Source organism: Cebus imitator, unplaced genomic scaffold (assembly GCF_001604975.1).
Source record: "Cebus imitator isolate Cc_AM_T3 unplaced genomic scaffold, Cebus_imitator-1.0 Scaffold109, whole genome shotgun sequence".
NCBI lineage: Eukaryota > Metazoa > Chordata > Mammalia > Primates > Cebidae > Cebus > Cebus imitator.
Genome location: NW_016107424.1, coordinates 4414587 through 4437798, shown reverse-complemented (window position 1 = coordinate 4437798; position 23212 = coordinate 4414587). Strand labels below are relative to the sequence as shown.

Here is a 23212-nt window from a genome sequence, read left to right as displayed (position 1 = left end):
CAGCATATAAAGAGACCCACAATTCCCACCTCCCAGAGTAGAATGATCTGGAACCTGGCAGAACTCACCCAGAGCTGGGTACAGGACCAAGTCATAGCCATTGGCTTGTAGAACTCCCTGGACTGAATAAAATACTTAGGACCGCAAACTACAGCATAGCAGAGAGGATCCTACCTGGTCTCTGCCCTGTGCTGTCTTTGGGGTAGAGTCAGTCTCTGCAATTGTTCCATGAAGTTGCTTAGAAGAAACCTAGTGTTGGATTCTCTTTGTTTAGTGATTTTGCCATGTGTATTAGTGTCCTAGGGCTGCAGCAACAAATCACCACCAACTCGGTGGCTTCAAACCACAGAAATCCGTTCTCTCCTAGTCCTAGAGGCTGGAAGTTTTAAATCAAGGTGCTAGCAGGGCCACGTTCTCTCCAGAGTCTCAAGGGGGGAATCTTTACTTGCCTCTTCTGGCTTCTGTTGGCATCTGGTGTTCCCTGGCTACTTAGGGTAGCATAAATCCAACTTCTGGCTTCCTCCTCCATATCACTTCCCGCTCTGTGTGCATCTCTGTGCATTTCCCTTCTTACAGGTGCACCTGTCACTGGATTTAGGACTGCCTCTAAATCCAGGATTATTTTATCTCCAGATCCTTGACTAGTGACATCCGGGAAGACCCTATTTGCAAATAAGTCCCATGCTCAGGTTCTGGTAGACATGAAGTTTTGGGAGGGAGCACTAGGTGTTACAGGCTGAATGTGTCCCCCCTGCCCCCTAAATTATATGTTGAGATAGTAACCCTCTGTTCCAAACTGCATTGTCCTCTCCCTCCCCCAGATTCATATGGTGAAGTTCTAACCCCTAGTACCTCAGAATGTGACTGTATTTGGAGATAAGGTTTTTAAAGAGGTAATTAAGGTAAAATGCCCTTACAGTGGGTCCTAATCCAATATGACTGGTTTCCTTATAAGAGGAAATGTGCTGGGCATCAGAAAACCAGAACTAGTACTGATGTCATCATTTATAAGAAAAAAAAAAAAAAAAAAAAGGAATCGTGGACATAGGGAGGTTCAGAAGGAAGGTGCTATGAAGGCACTGGGAGGAAAAGACAGCCACCCACAAGATAAGGAGAAGGGCCCCAGAAGAAACCAACCCTGGCAACACCTTGATCACAGACTTCTGGGCTTCAGAACTATGAGAAAATAAGTTTCTGTTGTTTGATCCATGATGCTTAGTGACAGCCCTGGCTAACTAATACATTATTCAACCCATTACATTGTTGGAAACAGGTTTATAACATTGGGAAAAATCCACACCAAGACAACGGATCACTCATCAAGGCTACCCTACCCTGCAGGAAGGATGCAACTCATTGACAGCCTTGCCATGAGAGCACACCTGAACAGAGGAGACAGGGACATTTATAACTTTCATAAACTGACGTAATTGCCCTACTGCTGTGTCCAGTTTCCATTGGTTGGAATGGGACCTCACATTCTATACTAGATTGGCTAAAAACCTGGAAATTTTCTAAAGAGGTAAAGGCAGAGGAGAACAAAGAAAAAGAGGAGGTAACTTGAGAAATGCTTACAGAAGCGGTAACATTTCCAAATTAGGAAGGGGAATAAGCTATGACCTAAGACTTCCCTGGGCTTGTCCAGGCATGTTAGGGCAAATATCTAGGTTAAAGTGAAGAACTAAGAACACAGGATACACTTATTTATTATGACTAACAGCTACTTTAAGATTATTAGCAAAAGCTTTAAAGTAAATTAATCTTTGAAGAAACTGTTATTCGTAATGAATTAGAAGGAAAGCTTTGAAGAGGAACCTTTTATTTATTCTTATTTCCTACAACATGATAGGATAGAACCAAAATAAATCTAAGAATGTTTGTCTGCTATCCAAAGTTATTCATGGTGTTTTCTAGGAATGTGCTTATCCAGTGAAACTATTTTAACAGATTACATGGAGCCTATAATGGTTGGACTTCCTCCTTTTCTTCCTCATAGGTAGCAGTATCGGGACCCTTACTGCACATGACAGGGATGAAGAAAATACTGCCAACAGTTTTTTAGCCTATCGTATTGTTGAGCAAACTCCCAAACTTCCCATGGACGGACTCTTCCTAATTGAAAACTTTTCTGGAATGTTGCAGTTAGCTAAACAGTCCTTGAAGAAGCAAGATACTCCTCAGTATAACTTAACGGTAGCAGTGTCTGACAAAGGTTAGTATCACATCTGCTGTCTTGGGTACGAATCATTATTTTCCTTCTAGCTATGACTTATTTGCCTGCTCTGAAGTCTGGGATGTTATAGAATGATGCCATTTATACATTCTTTGCTTCCTTTGTGAAACACACATAGCATAGAGCTGCTGAACATTGTAAAGGCCAGAGCTGCAGCTCAGGTACCACTGTCGTGTCAGTCTGGGTCCTATGAGAAGCAGATGCCAAAAGGAGATTAAATGTGCAAGGATTTTATTGGGGGAGGGCACAAAAAAGGGTGCTTGACCCTGAGTGAAGGGAGATGGGGAAGGAAGGCTGGTGGGAATGTCCTAGATTAGAACAGTCTGAGGAAAGCTACGCACAGCTGTTGGGGAGACTAAAGTTGGCTGTCAAAGGAGTTCACTGTCTTTGAGAAGGAGCCTGAGGAGCCTTACCATTGCTGCTTTTCTCAGTGACTGGCTGTGGACAGCCCAGAGAAAGGAGGTTTCAGTGCCAATGTGGTAGTGGATTTCAGAGCACAGCAGTGGATTGTCATCAATGAACACCTGCCAGGCACATTCTGCAGACCACAAATTGGAAAACTAATTGTATGTCCTAATTCTTGCGTTCAGACTGAAAGGGCTCTACTGTATGAAAGTGGAGAAGTGCATCTGTCAGGAAATTCTGTCTTATCCTTTCAGCTTCTATTTGGCCATTTGACACCATCAGGAGACATTCTTCCCTGTACTCCTTACACAATTGCAGAGCAAGTGGTTCTTAATCTCCATTGGGTCACAAGAGCCTTTGAGAATCTGATGAAAACTGGGCATTCTCAATCAATTGCACACATTGTTAAACAAATGTGCACAGACACACAAAATACCTGGATTCAAAGACAGACTCATTTCAAGGGCACTCAAGACTCCTAGATGGTCCTTTGAGTTGACTCGCACTGAATCTTCAATTACTATATAATTCAGTAATTGTTCTGCTGGCAGGCACAGGTATGGAGAACAAACAAGAAATGTTTCACACTGTGCTTCACATTTCTCTCCTTTACTGGGATATTGAGATACTAAGCAGAACGCAGGTTTAGTAGGTCTCCAACACAGAATGTTAGAAACCCAGTAATCTGACAAATATTAAGGCCCTAATATTTGCATTATGATGAGATAAAACAGATGTAAGTATAATAAATCTTCCCTATCCACGACGAGCTAGCAATTTCACATTAGCAGTCCATTCCTTCAGCAGCTATTCAGCATTTACCTATCTGAGGCACCATGCAGGGTACTGGGGAGACATAGATGACTCTGTCCTGAGGGAGCACTCATTCTGGTAGAGGAGATGGACATGTGAGTCACTAAATTGCAAGGAAGTGTACAAGGTAGCCCATGAAGGAAATGTGACTCAATGGAGGGAGAGAACAGGTACAGCTTTCTGGAAGAGGTGTCTCCGAGCTGGGCTTTGAAGGATGAATATAAGTTACAAAATCATGTAGGGCTTATGGGAGAGTGGGGATCCATGTGGAAATGCATAGGGACCTGCAGAAATTTGAAGATAGAGTTTAAAGTGGAAATCAGATTACAAATTGTTTATTTGCATGAATACATCTATGGAAATTATGGACCAGATTATAAAATATATTCAAATATGTGTGTATGTTGATATAACTAAACATTCTGTGCACTACAGAAAATTAGAGACTAGGCTATGAAACACAGTTTTGCATAAAACCATCAAGGGCCATTTATCCAGAAGGCCCACTGCTGGCTAAACGAGATATGTGCAGAGCGGTGAGCCAGGTGGTTCTGGGTCTGGCACCACTCCCGTCTTCAGCCACTCAAGTTGTCTACAAAGGTTCTGAGAACCAGCTTGAACTTTAATCAATATCCACTTGCTTGTAATTGGTTGTTAATAGATTCTGCCCCTGGGATCATGTCCAGTACATTGAGCACCAGCTCTAGAGTTAAATTACCTGGGAATATTAGTCAGGATCCCAGCAGGAAATGGAGGCTCCCCTCAAAGAGTTTAAAGAAGGAATTATTTGCAAAGGTTGTGGGCAGGGTTAAAGGAAACCAACAGGAGGTGGGAAGCACAGTGAGCAGCATTTTCTGCCCTAAAAGGTGAAGGAGCCAGGGAAGGGAACATCCCCCAAAAGAGCAAGGCCTGTGCCTGTCACTAGAAGAGGGCTGTTGGCACGGGGACATGACACTCCCAGCCACGCTCCTCCTGTCTTCCCTCCAGTCTCTTGCCAGGCCTCCCATTGGCAGAACCCAACTGTTACCCTCAGGGTGAGGAGGTGCTTTGATGCAGTTCACAAGGTCAGCCCCTTGGGCTATGGAGCAGACAGAGGAATGGACAGTGGCTGAAGGGCAAAGGGAGCCTCTGGGTTTGAATCCTGGCTCCACCACTTGTTAGTTGTGTGATCCTGGTAAGGTTACCTGAACTTCTCTATTGCCTGGCTTCCTCATCTGTTAAATAAATGGGAATGACAATAGCACCTACATCATGAAGTTATCATGAAGATGAATGAATAACTCAGGTAAAGCCACACAGTTGCTGGTATATAGAGGCCGCTAACAATTGTATTATGATGAAAACCTCAGTTCTGTTATTATTCACATTTTATAGATAAACTGTTTATCTGTCACATATATGCTAAGTGACAGAGCCAAAGTCCAAACAGTGAATTCCAAGCTCAGAGTCTTAACCATCACTACAGTGCAGTGCACCTCGGTTCGACCAATAGCAAGCCAACAAAGAACCTGTCATTTTGTTTCTCGTTCTCTCTCCCCCGGGCATCCTGTCCCCACCTGCACTCCACACACATTTGGAAGCTGGCTGAAGCTGCTATCTGCCTAGGTCTTGGAATTGTGAAACCCAGCCCTGAAAGCCTGGGTGATTTCTCCAGGGTTCCAGGAGCTACCTCTGTCCCCACCTTGCCTCCTGCAGGCTGGGCAGCCAGACTTGTGAAGAGGCCAATTGTACTGATTCCTCCCGTACTTGGAGAGGAGAGAGCAGGCCCTGAACCTCCCCACCATAGAAGGCAGAGCAGATGTAGGATGGATGTGTTCAGAGAAGGAGAGACAGCAACTGGGATGCTCAGAGAAGCTTTCTGGAAGGAGAGTTTTGCTCTGGACTTTGAAGATTACATAAGTTTCATTAGTCAGAAAAAGACTGCTTCAAAAAAGAAGCCATCCTGCTCAGGAACAAACCTTACCTAAGCTTACTTAGGAAGACGGCAGGTGGACAGCAATGAAAAACCCAGAAAAATCTCTCTTAGATCTATCTTTAGCCACCCTGCCCCACACTTGGTGAGCCCACTTGGGGTACAGGTGGGAAGCAGATAACCCACTCTCTGCATAAATTGCATGTCAATTGCAAAATTGTGGCTACTTCACTTGCCAAGTATTTTCTTGTGGATTTCTGATTTTAATGTATGATTTTCAGTGAAAATTTCTATGACCTATGACTTTGATTTTCAGATTTCAAGACCCTTTGTTCTGTGCAAATCAATGTTATTGACATCAATGATCAGATCCCCATCTTTGAAAAATCAGATGTGAGTAGTTGTCATTGTTTTTTCTTTACTTTGTTCATATTACTTGACCCCTTCTTCTGGGTTAAAGACACAGACAGTAGTTAGGAAAAATGCCAGGCTTAATGGGTAACCTTGGTCAGTTCACCAATAACCCAGATGCCATCTTCAGTGGAATTCTTTGGGGAACACCAACATGTACTGTTATAGGTGTCTGGGAACATCTGTTTATAAACTCCTGCCAACAGCTCATTTATTCCAAGGGCTGCTTAAAAACAACAACCACAATCTTTGTCAAATTGAAAAAAGTTGAATGGCTGCTTGCAGGTTGTCATTATACATTTTGTGTATTAGGACAATAAATAGATTACTTCTAGGTCTCAAGCATTTTTGGTCAAAAATTTAATATTTGGAATATTGGCAATTTAATTTGTAATAATTGGGTAAGAGAAAGGGAGGAGAAAAAAATGAATCTCTGATGTAAGCCAAAGAAAAATGTGCCCAAGACATTTGAGAGAATTAGAATTGGACAGAAAGTAAAAAATCAGTTGAGAACCTCAAGAAAAATACAAATTACTATTTTCTTGTCATTGATATGGAATTCAGACTTGGTGATAACTTTATCATTGTTTCCCTTAGGAGGGAAGTCCCCACTTATTTATTTTGAAGGAGCAAGAAGCCCATTTGACTAGACTGTTACATCATGCTTAAAGTCAGTTATGAGGCAGCCCAGAGCCTTTTGATGATGTTCATAAATCAAAACAGGGACAAGGCTGTGACAAAGAAGGGAATTGATTTATGAGGGGGATGGGGGTGGGAAGGGGTGTGAGTGGACATGTTTTGTATAACAGGCACTGAGGTTCAGCAGGCATCAAATAAAGAACTCATGTCTTCTCAGCCTCCATTCTCTTGGGCATTTGATTCTTTCCTAACTTTATGACCTCCTGCCTTTCATTGAGACAGTGTTTTTTAGATTGAGGGTAAGAATCCTGTACTTGGTGTCTCACAGCTGAAATACTTATCTAGCTACAGAGTGAACCTACTTCTTTCAATGCTGTGATCCTCTCTCCTGAACCCTACTTATAACCCTCTTTAGGATCATGAGGCCAAGAGAGATGATCTAGAGGATTTTTAGCAGAGTGGGAGATGGTCTAGGCCAGTGTTCAAGAGCACAGGCTTTGGAGTTGCACAAACATGGCTTTGAATCCCAATCTTGTGACCCACTAGCTGTGTGACCCTCAGTGGGTTTAACTTCCCCAAGCCTTTGCTCCTCATAAATGGAGATGGTAACACAACTACTGCATAGGGTGTTTTGTTGCTTTTCCTTATTGAGCACTTGCTATGTGCCAGGCATTTAGAAGCTTTACATGTATTGTCTCCCTTAATGCCCACAGCAAACATGAAGTAGGTTCTATTATCGTTGTCTACATTGGACAGATGATAAAACTGACACTTAAAGAAGTGACATAACGCCGAGCGCAGTGGCTCATGCCTATAATCCCAGCACTTTGGGAGGCAGAGGCGGGCGGATCATGAGGTCAAGAGATCGAGACCATCCTGGCCAACATAGTGAAACCCTGTCTCTACTAAAATATAAAAATTAGCTGGGTGTGGTGATGCACATCTATAGTCCCAGCTACTAGGGAGGCTGGGGCAGTAGAATTGCTTGAACCTGGGAGGTGGGGGTTGCAGTGAGCTAAGATCACACCACTGCACTCCAGCCTGGCGCCTGGTGACAAAGCGAGACTCTGTCTCAAAAAAAAAAAAAAAAAAAAAAAATTGAAGTAACTTGCTTCAAGCCACCCAACGAATAAGAAGCAAGCCTACGATTCATATTCAGGCTGTTAAAGTTCAAGCTTTTAATCAACCTCTATCCCTTTGTTGATTCCAGAATTAATTAAATAATGTAAATAAAGTACCTACCACATGATAGATACTCCATACATGGTGGCTATTTATTTATATCATTACTACTACATTAATTAAGTTTTTAAACAAATTAGATATGGGAGGGGGAATTTGTTTTAGAATCCAACCAGTAGCTCTCTGAGATATTGTGTTCTTTGGTACAATAGATATCAGCTCATGAGTATGAGCTGTTAAAATCAACTGCAACATGTTCATCAATAGGAAGAAACATGCCCCATGAAGACTGATGCAAACTATGGCTTATGTTTATTCTGAAACCAGAGAGATAAGTTTGTCCTTTGGCTTTGATGACAACAAACCTTCTCATTGTTTCCTTCTCCCATTTTCTCCATAGTATGGAAACCTGACTCTCACTGAAGATACAAAGGTTGGGTCCACCATCTTAGCCATCCAGGCCACGGATGCTGATGAGCCATTTACTGGGAGTTCTAAAATTCTGTATCATATCACAGTGGGAGACAGTGAGGGACGCCTAGGGGTTGACACGGATCCCCACACCAACACCGGATATGTCATAATTAAAAAGGTAAATAGCCCATTTATTTAATAGAATTTAGTGTAAGTCTGTTCCATGCAATATTTGGGACACACGTATACTAAAAAGTTGTTTGTTATTTATCTGAACTTCAAATCTAACTAGGTGTTCTATGTTTTTATTTGCTAAATCTGCCAGCCCTGCAAGGGGTCAGGAATGGCACTGGGGGCCTCGCTTTCACATCCCCCTTTGCAAATGTGAGGTGTTGGGTTGGATGAGCCCGCTGTAAATGCTTTATTGTAATGTGCCAGGCAGAGATACCTCTTGAATAATGAAACTGCTGGGTCTCCTTTCAAGGTTTAACAGACAAGTTTCTTTTCAATGCCCTCCCTGCTGCTTTACTTTCATCTTTTACTGTATTGCTAGACTTGTTCTGTCACTCCCTCTGTAAGGACTGGGTAATCTGGAGTCAAAGCCTTAATTACCTTGGTTCCTGTCTCTTTGTACAGGATCCTCCTAACCCTTCCTCAGTCTACTCCTGTCCCCTGCCACGTACACCTGAATCTTGACTCTTCTCTATGGCTGCCCCATCTGTGTAAGAGCACGTCATGGGTTTACCAGATGACTCAATTGGAAGCAGCACTCAATGCCATCCAATGTACTTACAGTTAAGATACTTTCCTAGGGGAAAGAGTAAAACCTCGCTGTTAAAAAGGGTCAGAGAGAATCTGCAAGGGCAGCTAATTGTTTAAGGTTTTCAGCGCAGTGTGCTAGAAGCTGCAAAAGAAAGCTCTGGAGTACAGGTTTGAGACAGGATAGAAGAAAACCGAAAGTAGAGCCTAACAATGAAGACAGAATAGAATAATTTCACAGAAAATGGACAGAAGCACAGAGAAAAAAGCATGAGTGCTGAAGCAAGCCCTCGGACAGAGTCTTGAAATTCGGATCCCATTGTTATCAGACATTCCAGCTCGAACCAAGGGCCCTGCTGCATTTCAGCAGAGGTTTCTGTGGACCAGCTCAAAGCCTCGGCCTTGTGTGTGAGTCTGACATTTGGAAACGGCACCGTGACAGCCTCCCATTGTGCTCATAGTGGTCTACATGGAGAGAAGAAGGATAAAAGAAAGGGCAGTTGTCAGAGCTTGCAGTGGGTTGATGTGTTCTTTTGCAGGTGATGGGGGGCAGCTTTCTTCTACCCTTTTGCAGGACCAGAGTGTTCAGAACCACTGTGTGAATAATTTTTAAAAGTTTAAACTAGGAATCTAAAGGAAGATAGAGGCCTATCTATCCCAGTATGACCAAGGCCCACATGTCATCTTTTTTTAAACAATGGTTTAACTTGGCCATTTGTGGTTAACGGGCTCTTTTAGGGAGATGTTGGCACCTACCTCAATGATTAGCGGTGGGTGAGAGGTGTAAGTATCCTCCCTCACAACCTGACATGAGAGGTATGCTACAGTAGAGTAGGCCTCTGACCAAACTTTGTCACATCCTTATTTTGTATGTGGCTCTATTTCAAGTGTCTAGAATGTCTCTTGGCATACAGGTTAAATAAATATTGCTTGACTTAATGAATAAATGAATTCTGTCCCATATACAATTATTAACAAGCAGACACATAAGTGATCATCCAACCTGTGCTTTAGACCTGTGACATCTCAGCTCTCTGTCCCTTGGGCACTGTGATAGCAATTCCTTAAGCCAGTGGATTTGTTCAACCATTCAGGGGTGAGTGAGAACTGGCAGAACAGAACTGAGCCCTGGAACCCTGAAGGGTACAATCTGCTGGTCAGGCCAGATGTTTACACTCCTGTTCACAATGACTAAGGGATACACTTTACTTTTAACCAAACAGCACTTTTTTTTTTTTTAAACAGGTACAGTGCCACAATCATAGCTCACTGCAGCCTCAACGTCCTGGGCTTGAGCAATCCTCCCACCTCAGCCTCCTGAGTAGCTGGGGCCATAGGCGTGTGCCACCACACCCAGCTAATTTTTTATTTTTGTAGAGATGGGGTCTCCTTATGTTGCTCAGGCTGGTCTTGAACTCCTGGGCTCAAATGATCCACCTGCACCTCAGCCTCCCGTGGTGCTGGGATTACAAGTATGAGCCACTGCGCATGGCCCAAAGTGCATATCTCAGACACCACTCATGTCACCAAGAACATTTATTTGTGAGATCACTTTGCTAATTAACAAATTTAGTTCTGATTGAGATAGTGTTGGCTGAAGGACTATCATATATCTGGGATATAGCTCTCTGATTAAGTTCTCTCAGATGCTAAGCAACAGTCAGCCCTGGGCTGTGGATTCTTGATTAGGATACTCCAAATGTTAGCCAATTCCCCCCCTAGGATATAGAATAAAAGCATAACAAATGTATGTATTCATACTATTTGTTATTAAAGTGTTTTAAATTAATTATAGACTGTATAATATGGTTTTTATGTACGCCTTTGTCTTCTAAATCCTTGCCTATTAAGCCATAAAGGGACTGCCACTGTTCAGAACCACTGTGTTAATAATTTTTAAAAGTTTAAACTAAGTTTGTTAAATACAATTATATCTCTTACAGTTCATCTGAATTACAGATGTGCTAATCAAGGTAAAATTCACTGAGGGTCTCATATATGGCAACTGTAGTCCATTTCCATTAAACTCTCTTTTGCCTCTCCCACTGACTCTAAGGGAGGCAGAGATTCAGGCCCACAGCAAGGTACAGTCAGGCCTTCTGGTGATGGCAGAGCTGGCAACTTGACTCCAGGCCTCCAGCTCCTCTCATGAAATAATTTCTGGGAGGCCTGGAGTTGCCACTTACCAGCTTGTGGCCTTGAGCAAATGATGTACCTTCTCAGGTCCCAGTTTTCCAATTTGTAAAAATGGGTAAAATGGTAGCACCTTTCTAGTAAGGGTGTTGAAGAATTAAATGCAAAAATATATATGTAGTTCCTAACACAGCATCCAGCAGGTTGCAAACTTAATAAACATGTGGCATCACTTGATTCTAATTAGTCAGAGCCAGGATTCTACCTGTGGACAGGTATGCTTTTCCCTGTTGCCTACAGGGACCAAACTTGCCTAATTCAAGAGTCAAATGGTGCATACTGAGGACTGCGGCCTTAGCCTCTCAAGGGGAAAGCCTGGAAATGACTAATTTTGGCAAGTGCCGAAAGTGACGCTTCAGATTATACAAGTGTCAGAAATGCTCCCTGCTCTGTATTCACTGCTGCCCAAACTCCAGCCTCTCATGTGGTTGGTTATCATGCTCTCAGGACCAAACGTGTGTCCTGAGCAGGAAAGCTATTTCTTTGAGCCCTGCCTGGCTCAACAACAACTCTCCTGGGATCCTCCTTCTTGAAATTCAGGGTTCTGCCATTTTTTTTTAAACTTGCAAATTTTGTCACTTCTCCACTATGACTGATTCTTTTGAATTCTCAGTTCACTAGCTATTTTTAACTGGCCCAAATGTCATCTGGAAAACTCATGTGCGCACTTTGATCTCATCAGTGATCCCTGGTGAAAATGGTAAATATCCCAGTCTCAAGCCCTCTCCTTCAGCACTTTCTTTGTTTCCAGGTTGAATCTGAATCACTAGGTTTGGCCTTTCAGGCAGTTGTGTGCACAAAAGGAATCGTGGTATGAGTAGGTTTTTTCAGCTAACTTGAATACATCTTGCTAGATGGGACTGAGTTGCCTTGGCTTTGCAGTCATATCCCCATGTCATGAAACATAATGCATGTGGCCAGACAAGGCTTGTTCTTGGTTCAGCTCTGTTGATCACCATTTGCTAGTTTAGCATCTTCCATTTCTAATGATTTCTCCAGATTTTGTTTGGTGTTTTTCCAGGTGTGGAAGTTACATGGACAGAATTCTCAATGGCAGCCTGCTGCTTTTCTTTCATTCTTCCAACCTGTGTTTAGGGAGCACTGACATTGCCTCCTGGCTGGTCTCCCACCCCAGTGTGGATCACCTCAAATCCATCCCTCACGCAGCTGCTCCTGGAGTTCTTTCTAAAACACAGATCTGACGTTGGTAGTCAAGGGTGAAGTTCCAACTCCTCAGCTTACCATACAGTCTTCTCTTTCCACGCTCAGCCTCACACGTTCTATTCTGGTAACACAGGCTGCTTCTCATTTGCACACATACACTGTCTCCTTTCTTTAAACCCTTGTCTCTGGGGCCACAGTGATGGGATGGGGAAAAGCCAAGGAGGGTGCTTAGGTCCTGCTTGGTGGTGAGGATGGATGCACATGCTCTGCTTGAGCATATGGACAGCTGTGCTGCCTGCCGGGGCCTGTACTCAGCTGGACTATCTAGGAACAGAGAGCTGTGTCCTTTGTCCCCATCACAAGCTCATTCTGGGGGCTGCTGCCTTCCTGCTTGGTCTACTAGGCTTTTATCTCAACTGGACAGTTCTGCTGTCATCTCCTGGGACAGGGAGTGGGTCCCTGTGAGTCAGAAACTTCAGCTTGCTCCCCTGACCCCTGCTCCAGGGGAGAAGCCCTAATTGAACCATGGACTATGTGCAGTGATCATGAGGTTGTCGAAGGCCAAGCCCTGCAGACAGAGTGGGTGCTTATCACCATGAACAACCTCTTTTGTCACACTTAGCTGGCTGACATGATTTTATATCTTACATATTTGAACAAATTTCAATTGCTTCTTCTATCTCAAATGAACTGAGTCTTTACACACGGTTCCCACCCTTCCACGTGAAAAATTGTCTCACAGCACTTATGAACTGGAGTGTGAGTCACAATGGTGTGTGTTGGTGCATGCATGGGGGAAGAGGGTTCTGGAGGGTGAGGATGTTCTCCAGAATCTCCTCTTCATGGAGGCCCTCAAGGACCAGGCCTTTCTGGTCTTTGTATTCCTGACCGGTCCGCTATGGGCACTGCATGCTGGGGAAGAGATGAGAAGCAAAGATGAGTATGACGCGGTTCTTCCTCTCACGGAGCTTAGGGTCAGTGAAGATCTAAAACAGACCAACAGTTAGATCTGTTAGGTGCTATGAGACTGCAGAGGATGTGCAGCTTGTCAGTTTGAGGATTGAATTTAGGGATGAGGAAGCAGACATGGAGAGGACAGCAGTGAGCCCACTCCTGAAGAGCTAGGAGGAGTACTCTTGGGTAGCCCTAACTGTTCAGTTCTGCCTCATATGAACCCAAAATTGGTTCCTTGATGTTCATTCCTGGTTCCATCTGGCATTTCTTCAGCAGATCATCTGTCATCTCCATTTCCATCTCCCATCCTCTATGGGTTTAAAATCTTTGATTTGGGGGCTTGAGTTTTGAGGCCCCTGGAAAGTTATTTCCCATAAAAAACAGAAGTCTGTATGTAAGCATTTCCCAAGCTGTCACCTGAGAACTGTCTTGGGAGCATCAATAAATTCCTATTGAATAAATGAAGTATCCCACAGCTAAATAAATTTGAGGCATTCCATGTTCTAATTCCTCTTCTAAGACACATTAGCATAGTGCAAGCTCTGATAAGTTCTGCAGAAAAATACTTTTTCATGGCTCTGTAATCATTCTGAGAAGGCTTTTGCTGACACTGGATTGAGAACCGCTTCTATGAAAGTCTGTCTTGTTTATAATTGACAAATAAAAATTGTATAGGAGTACAACATGTTTTGAAATATGCATACATTGTGGAATGGCTAATTAGAGCTAACTAGCATCTGCATTACCTCACATACTTATCATTTTTGTGATGAAAATACTTATGATCTACTCTCTCAGTGATTTTAAAGTATACACCATATTGTTAACTATAGTTACCACATTGTACAATAGATCTTTTAAACTTATTCCTCCTAACTGAAATTTTGCAAGCTTTTACTAGCACTCCCCAATCTCCTCACACCCCAGCTCCTGGTAATCACCATTCTACTCTCTAAGTTCAACACTTTAGATTCTACTTACAAGTGAGAACATGTGGTATTTGTCTTTTCATGCCTGGCTTATTTTGCTTGCCATAATATCCTCCAGATTTATCCATGTTATCACAAATGACAGAACTTCTTTCATTTTTAAAGCTGAATAGTATTTCATTGTGTGTGTGTGTGTGTGTGTATATATATCTCACATTTTGTTGATCCATTTGTTATTGGGCATTTAGGCTGATCCCATGTCTTGGCTATTATGAATAATGCTGCAGTGAACATAGGAGTGAGGATTTCTCTTTGACATACTGACCTTATATACCCAGTAGTGGGATTGCTGGATCATATGGTAGTTCTATTTTTAATTGTTTGAGGTTCTTTCATCCTGTTTTCCACAGTGGCTGTTGTAATTTACATTCTCACCAAGAGCATACAGGATTCCCTTTTCTCCACATCCTCGCCAATGTTTATTTTTTGTCTTTTTGATAATAGTCATTCTAACAGGTGTGAGGTGATAGCTCATTGGGGTTTTAATTTGCATCTCTCTGATGATGAGTAATGAGCATTTTTGCATATAACTGTTGGCTACTTGTATGTCTTCTTTTGAGAAATGACTATTCAGGTCCTTTGTCTACATTTTAAACAGGTGGTTTTCTTGCTACTGAGTTGTTTGAGTTCCTTAAATTTTTTTTTTATTAACCCTTTTTCAAAAGTGTATTTGCAAATACTTTCTCCCAATATGTAAGTTGCCTCTTCACTGTTTCCTTTGCTATGTGGAAGCTTCTTAGTTTAACGTAATACAATTTGTTTATCTTTGCTTTAGTAGTCTGTGCTTTGGGGGTCACACCTGAAAGATCATTGCTAGGCTAGGCATAGTGACTCATGCCTATAATCCCAGCATTTTGGGAGGCTACAGCGGGCAGATCACTTGACATCAGGAATTTGAGAACAGTCTGGCCAACATGGCAAAACCCCCATCTTTACTAAAAATAAAAGGATGAGTTTCCTCTCTCCATCTCAAGAAATGGCTTGCCCTTCTGTCACAGGACAGCACAAAGTCCTCAGCAGGTGCTGGTGCCATGTTCTTGGGCTTTCCAGCCTCTAGAACTGGGAGCCAAATAAACCTCGATTCCAGCTGTGCATGGTGGTTCATGCCTGTAGTCCCAGCACTTTGGGAGGCTGAGGTTGGCAGATTGCTTGGGGTCAGGAGTTTGAGACCAGCCTGGCCAACCTGGTGAAATCCCGCCTCTACTAAAAATACAAAAATTAACTGGGCATGGCGGCTACTCAGGATACTGAGGCAGGAGAATTACTTGAACAAACCTGGAAGACAGAACTTGCAGTGAGCCAAGATCGCACCACTGCATTCAAGGCTGGGTGACAGAGTGTGAGGCTCCATCTCAAAAATAAAAAATAACAAAAGATCATTGCCAAGACCAATGTCAGAAAGTTTTCTTCTAGTGGTGTTATAGTTTTAGTCTTATGTTTTAGTCTGTAATCTATTTTGAGTTGATTTTCATATATGGTATGAGATAGTCTGATTTCATTCTCTTGCATGTGGATATCCAGTTTCCCCAATATCATATGTTGAATAAATGAGAGTTTAAGAAGCATAGGGAATGAATCTTTTAAGGGAGCTAATCACCCCAGAAATAATTTTCTCTTTTTTTCCTACACAGCCTCTTGATTTTGAAACAGCAGCTGTTTCCAACATTGTGTTCAAAGCAGAAAATCCTGAGCCTCTAGTGTTTGGTGTGACGTACAATGAAAGTTCTTTTGCCAAGTTCACGCTAATTGTGACAGATGTGAATGAAGCACCACAGTTTCCCCAACATGTATTCCAAGCAAATGTCAGTGAGGATGTAGCTATAGGCACCAAAGTGGGCAATGTGACTGCCAAGGATCCAGAAGGTCTGGACATAAGGTAAGGGGGGCAGGCCTGGCTGCGTGGTCACTGAAGCCAGTGGGAAGGAGGAGGAGCTGGCCTGTACTGACTCCAGGGTTGACGAGCACAGCATGCTCAGCAATGATGAGCTTGGCCCTGGTTTAGGAAGGTGTCAACCCCTGGGGGACATTCCAAGGGATGGTGGTTCATCAATAAGCATCCAGGCTCAGACAAGGGGGAAGTGGCATGAGATTCCATTCCAGCCCATGAGCTTCAGGTCCCAGTTGAGAGCTGGACAGTTCAGGAGGTGAGGTTCACCTCTGAGAGACTCAATGAACCAGAACCTGTGTCTGAGCCAGTTATCTGGGCTGGGGCTTGGGAAAGGGTTCCAGCCTCAAAGGCGTATTGGAGTTCTAGACAGAGACACAAAGCCCATAGCCCAGGCCACCTTACAGGGCTGAGGGAATCTTCTGGATGTAGGATACATAGGTTCCTTGGCTCCAAAGAGCTGGTCTGGGGCACCCCTGGAGAAGCTGGTGTTCTGGCTGAGGTGGTTAAACAAAATGTGTAAATATTTCCATCTTAGCAATTCCCCTGCTTTTTGTTCAGTTCAATAGGACCCACACAGATTTGCCTTAAAAAGTACAATGATGATGAATTTAAGATATATACATTTGTATATATCTGTATAATATCTATAAAACCTTTAAGTTCATACAGTTAAGTACATAGATAAGACTTGGACTCAGATCTTTTGCTGCTATTATGCAACATTACACCACCTGTCTATGGGATAAAAAATATTTCAGCATGACTTAAATCACACATCACACCACCTGTCTATGGCTATGAATGACAGACAATTCCTTAAGTTTCTCTGAACATCTGGAGGGAGTTTTGTCTCCCATTGAGCTGTCCTTCAAGCACTCAGATTCACCTCTGAGACCGTTATCTGATCATTGAGAAGTAAAGTTACCACCTACAGTTTCACTCTCTAACTACTTCTGCAGTTTTATAGAGCAGAAAGAACAGTAGGGGGTATACTCAGTGGTTTAGTGTAGATACTACTGAGTCAAAAATTATGAGAAGACACAAAACGTTATAATGTATACAACCATTTATTTAACAAAAGCTCCTACCTTCTTCATGAAAAGGCTATAAAAATTATCTATCAGCTGGGCACGGTGGCTCATGCCCGTAATCCCAGCACTTTGGGAGGCTAAGGTGGGTGGATCATGAGATCAAGTGATCAAGACAATCTTGGCCAACATGGTGAAACCCTGTCTCTACTCAAAATACAAAAATTAGCTGGGTGTGGTGGCACATACCTGTGGTCCCAGCTACTTGGGCGGCTGAGGCAGGAGAATCACTTGAACCTGGGGAAGGGGGTGGAGGTTGCAGTGAGCCAAGATTGCACCACTGCACTCCAGCCTGGTGAGAGAGCAAGGCTCTGTCTCAAAAAAAAAAAAAAAAAAAAAATCATCAGCCAAAGACATGAATAAAAAGTTTAGTTTATAAGTGAGAAAAATAAAGGCATGTAAGAAAATTCTTGTGATGGAAAAAGGAAAGGATACATATACCATTGAGGTCAGAAAGAGGAGGTTAGCATGGGAGACTGAGAAGAGGTGTTCTGGAAGCTACAATTCCAGAAGACAAATGAAGAAAGTAGTTCAGGGGTAAGGAATAATCAATAGCTCAGACATGAGTAATAAGTCTGTTAAGAATTAAAGATGACTCCAGTGTTGGCCTGAGTAATTTATTTCTCCAGTTCCACAAACTTGAAATCTATTAGCACCCAACAGATCTGAATACAGTCCTTCAGCAAATATTATAGATTATTTTCTTGAAATATATTCAGAGTCCACATGCTTCTCCCTGCTTCCAGCCTACTCCAAGGTACCACCATGTCTGTTTGGATTCGCCCTTGCCCCTGCCATCCCTCGCCCCACCCTGAATCTACTCACTGAATTGCAGTCAGTGACCCTCTAAAAAAGTAAATCAGATCATCTGACTCCTCTTTCAAAACCCTCCAAAGCATTCCCATCTCTTTCAGGATGAAACTCCAAGTATAAAGAGTTTCATATTCATTACCCATATATATAACTTAACACAGTGCTTGGCATATGGAATATACTAAAAAAAATTTAGTAAATTTTTAATTCCCACATTGTGGGAAATCAACATATAATTTTTTAATCACTCTTATTCTTGGACATGTAGTTGCTTCCAGTATATTATAGAAAATGTTTTGAATAGATGCATGCATGTAATTCTTTTTAAACTTTGATTAAATTGGGTTTTTTTAGGTAGCATTTCCAGGAGTGGAGTTATTTGGTCTAAAGATATGGACAAGCTTATAACTATGATGTGTTGCTTTTTAAAGGACTGTGCCATTGGTTTTCCTGTGGTTCTAGTCTTGTCTCTCTCAACTTCATCTTCCACATGCCTACCAGTGAGCTCTGGTGAAAACACAAATATGACCAGGTCACCTTCCTGCTTAAATCATTGGCTGGCTGCCCACTGCTTCTTATGATCTGGCTCGCCTTTTGCCATCTTCTGCTTCCCATGTATACATAGCCCAACACTGCTGAAACGCCTGATCCCACACTCACCATGCTGCTCCTTGGCCCTTGGTACTTTAGCTCACACATTCCTTTTGTTTGAAGTGTCCTCTTCTTGCCTTTAACCTCTGCTCCTTAGAAAGACTTTGCTTATTCCTATAAACTTCTCTTGGATTCCATAGGGCCCCCCTCTGTTGTATTTGCCACATGTTATTGGAATTATCTGTTCATCTACCTCTTCTACTTGCCTACGTGCCCCTTTTTGTAACCTCTGCCCTTGGTCCACTGCCTGATCTTCTCCACACTCAATAGATGTTTGTTGGATGAGGAATTCACTGCATTACCAGGGTCTATGAGTATCAACCCATCTCGCCCAATGTTTCCACCACTGGGTGTTCAAATTTTCTAGATGGGTGGTTTGCTAAGAAGTTTTAAAGGATAGTTCTGGGTTTCTTTAATTTGAATTCTTTGATCACCATAAAAGTTGAACTACTTTCCCCAGAGGTTGTGAACTATACCCTTCCTAACGCAAGCACAAACACCACGTTGTAAGGATGAACGAATCCTCCTTTTGAAGATTAAATGAAAACAAAGCATTAATAATATAACAGATCTTTTAAATATGTTGTAAATAATATACAATTGATAATGCTGAGATTATCATTACGAGCATTATCATTTGTACTTACAACATATTTAAAGGATGCACAAACATATTTAGTTGATGCATGAACTATCTTCACATTTTCATGCAAAGTAATGTGGGCTTTCTTTTGCTCTTTTCGTTTGATGAAGATATTCACTGAGAGGAGACACAAGAGGTTGGCTTAAAATTGACCACGTGACTGGTGAGATCTTTAGTGTGGCTCCATTGGACAGAGAAGCTGGAAGTCCGTATCGGGTACAAGTGGTGGCCACCGAAGTAGGTAAGCAAATAAAAGGAACATATATTATCAGAAGATACATGAGTTGAAATGGGAGGGAAGATAAGAAAACTAACAGTGCCAAAGCACCAGAATATCACAACCTTAAAGTGGAAAGCTCAGAAGGGCACAAAAGCGTAAGGGAGTGCTCACACCTTCCTGTTTTTTGTTTTTGTTTTGAGATGGAGCCTCGCTGTGTCATCCAGGCTGGAGTACAGTGGCACAATCTCCACTCATTGCAACCTCCGTCTCCTGGGTTCAAGCAATACTTCTGCCTCAACTTTCTGAGTAGCTAGGATTACAGGCACGTGCCACCATGCCCAGCTAATTTTTGTATTTATAGTAGAGACAGAGTTTCATCATGTTGGCCAGGCTGGTCTCAAACTCCTGACCTCAGGTGATCCATCCTCCTCAGCCTCCCAAAGTGCTGGGGTTACAGGGGCAGCCACCATGCCCGGCCCCGTCATGGTTTTGCTAAAGGTGATAAACACCTGTGCCGTAGCAGGGCTGCTGCTCACTCTGTGGTTTCCTGTAGCAGCTATGGTCTCTTGTAGAAGGTTCCATGTCCCTGGCTTAACTACCTTCCTTCTTCCAATGTGGTTGTGGCTTTCTCTCAGGAGCTTTAAGTGGAGTCAAACCACTTACCTGTTCACCTGGACCACCACTTGTTCCTTCAGCCTTAAATTGTAACTCTCATCCTTTTGGAAACAGGAAATGTTTTATGAAATATTCTCCACTTTGATATGTGTCAGAATCCCCCGGGGAGCTTGTTAAATATGGACACTAGGAGTCCATCCCTGGAGATTCTGATTCTTCAGGTTTGGGTGAACCAGGGTAATCTGTTTTGATGAAATCAAGTGAGCTTTTGAAAGGAAAGACTATTATACAGTAAAGCCCGGGATGTTTGAGGCATTTTTGAATAATCTTTGCATCATTTTTCAGTTGTGGTGATATATATTGCCTGCTGGCTCCAAAGGTGGAGTTCTAGATAATTTTTAAAATAAAAATAAACTCATAAGAATACTATGTTTACTCAATAATAAGCCTAGCAACTAACACATTGAGTTTCTTTGCATTGTAATGGAATTTTGAAACATACACGTAGGAAATCTGTTGATCCAGTGCTGATCAGGCTCTAATTAGCTAGTAAATGTATCTGCCAGGTTTACCAGAAAAGATAATTAAAGTAATTATTACTCAATAAATACAGTTTTAGACACCCCCCCGGTTCCCCCCCACCCCGCCACAGAAAAAAAACCGTTCAGAATGTGAGGCCCAGGGTTGAGAATTGAAATGGAGAACAGAGACAGGGATCATAAAAATGGTCCCTGCGTATGGAAAGACTAAGAAAGACAAAGTTACTTCAGTCAAGTAATGCGAAACCGCGTGCCAGCTCAGGAAGAGTGTGTGTGAGTGGACAGGCCCTCTGTTTCTGTCTCTTGCTTGAGTTAAGCACATTCTGCTATCACATTGTGTACATTTTTAACTCTTGATTTAAAAGCTCCCAGTGAAGCAGCAGGCAGGTTCTGGCTGAGCCTTTATGCCAGGCACACCCCTTTCTCATACCATGGGGATCAGCAGTTCACTCTGGATGTGTCCCAAGAGTTTCTCACATTCTAGGAGTTTCAAAAATCAAAACCAGGGTCCAAAACCCTGTTCTGTTTTTAGTTTTTGATGCTGACATGATGTAAATAGATACAATGACTTCAAGCACACAGCAGCATTTTTGTCTTTGGTTAAGTGTAGCCATGGACATAAAAGATGTGGAGAAGAAAAGCAAGCAAACAGGGTTTACTGGAAATGAAGCAGGAGCAAGAAAATGTTTCCTGAAATCAAATAAGGTTAGAGTCAGAAGTTGTAGAAACAATGTCTGTGATTGGTGTCGGGGAGTACATGATGACGGTCAGTGTTTACGCTGCACTGACAGCCCCATACAGAGCACTCAGTGTCATAACTTACATCACTATAAGGTAGGTGCTATTATTGACCACATATTATGAACGAGGAAACCAAAGCACTGAGAAATTAAGTAATTGCCCATGATTATGCAGCTACCAACCGGTTATGCTGCAGAGTCCAAGTTTTTCACTCCTATCATACAGTAAATGTCTGTGGAGGCTTTTACTTTTCCAGAACATTCACTTATATGCGGGATGCTCACAAAGCCACACAGCTGAAGAAAGTAACATGACTAACATGTTTAGAAAACTCTACTAACATGCTTAAGGCCTGGTAAGGAGCAAGTGAAGGTGTGAGTGCTAGAGTTAAACCTCTTGGATTGAAAACCTCTCTGCCTTGGGCCAGTTACACAACTTCTGAGCTCAGTTTTCAGAATTATTTTGAAGTAATATCTGTAAAATATTAGCACATAGACCTTAGTTATTATAATGGTAAGTCTTTTTCTCCAGTAATGAAACTAGGTTTTTGATTCTAAATGCTTGTCTTTTTTGTAGCATCTCAGTGTACCTAACTGCTTAAATGTTAAAGAAAGGGAAATCTTTCTTGTTCAGAGGAAAATGAGTGAACTGATCCCACGTTTCAATCATTCAATTCTTTAGGGGGTTCTTCCTTGAGCTCTGTGTCAGAGTTCCACCTGACGCTTTTAGATGTGAATGACAACCCTCCCAGGCTGGCCAAGGAGTACACAGGCTTGTTCTTCTGCCATCCCCTCCGTGCACCTGGAAGTCTGATTTTCGAGGCTACTGATGATGATCAGCCGAAATTTCGGGGTCCCCACTTTACATTTTCCCTCGCCAGTGGAAACTTAGAAAATGACTGGGAAGTTTCCAAAATCAACGGTGAGTTGTCAAAAATACATGGAAAAAAACAGATGAATGGTGAATGTAGGTTTTAATTAATTTGGTGGGTTTGTAGTACTCAGCACAGAGCTTTCTCTCGTGCTCCAGGATGGAAGTTCATGCTTTGGAAACTTGCGTAGGGAAGGACTCCACAGGGGACAAAGCCCCAGGCTTTTAAGGGAGGAAAGATTGTGCCCACACAGCATCCAGTTGGTGTAGATGAGCAGTTGGATGACCTAGGAATCATTTGCAAAATTTCCAATGACAGATAGAAAGCAGATTTTATAGAATTTTTTAAAAAGCTTTGAGATATAATATATATTTAAAGTATACAATTCCATGAGAATTGACTATATGTAAATACTACTGAAGCCATCAGAGCAATCAAGGTAATGAACATTTCCACCACCCCCAGAAGATATTTCATGCCCTATAATAATATCTGCTTCCCACCCATACCCTCTCCCCAGGCAACCACTGATGTGCCTTCTATCACTATAGAATAGTTTTCATTTTCAATAATTTTAGCTAAGTAGAATAGTGTAGTATGTATACTTTTTTGGTCTGGCTTCTTTTACTTCATAATTATTTTGAGATATATTGGTGTTGTTACAGGCATCAATGCTTCGTTCCTTTTTATTGAGGAGTAGTATTCCATTGAATGACTGTATCTTTTCACCTGTTGATTGTAACTAAGGGTGTTTCCAACTTTTGCTATTACAAAAAAAGCTGCTGTGAGGATTGAACAAATGTTTTGTAGGGACAAAAGTTTGCAGTTTTCTTGGTTAAATACTGAAAGTTATTTCTTGGTTAAATAACCAAGGAGTGGAATGGCTGAGTTGTATGGGAGGTGTATGATTAAGAAAAGTTTGAACTGCTTTCCAAATTGTTCTTAACATTTTGCATTCTCACCAGTGCGTGAGAGGTCCAGTTGCTCAGCAGTCTCCCAGCACTTGCTGTGCTCGGTCTCTTTAATTTTAGCCATTTCAGTGGGCATGGAGTAGTATCTCATAATGGTTTTATTT

General features: G+C 42.2%; 1 protein-coding gene across 1 annotated transcript in view; it reads left to right on the top strand.

Annotated features, from left to right (window-relative positions):
* The window catches only part of CDH17 (cadherin 17), a 78086-nt gene that overhangs the window by 45431 nt on the left and 9443 nt on the right, over nucleotides 1-23212 (top strand). Inside the window, exons 10-15 of the mRNA XM_017538105.2 lie at nucleotides 1997-2212; nucleotides 5680-5756; nucleotides 7996-8187; nucleotides 15700-15944; nucleotides 19262-19392; nucleotides 21948-22187. Of these exons, the coding sequence (XP_017393594.1) occupies nucleotides 1997-2212; nucleotides 5680-5756; nucleotides 7996-8187; nucleotides 15700-15944; nucleotides 19262-19392; nucleotides 21948-22187 (1101 nt within the window). The remainder of the gene's footprint in view (nucleotides 1-1996; nucleotides 2213-5679; nucleotides 5757-7995; nucleotides 8188-15699; nucleotides 15945-19261; nucleotides 19393-21947; nucleotides 22188-23212) is intronic.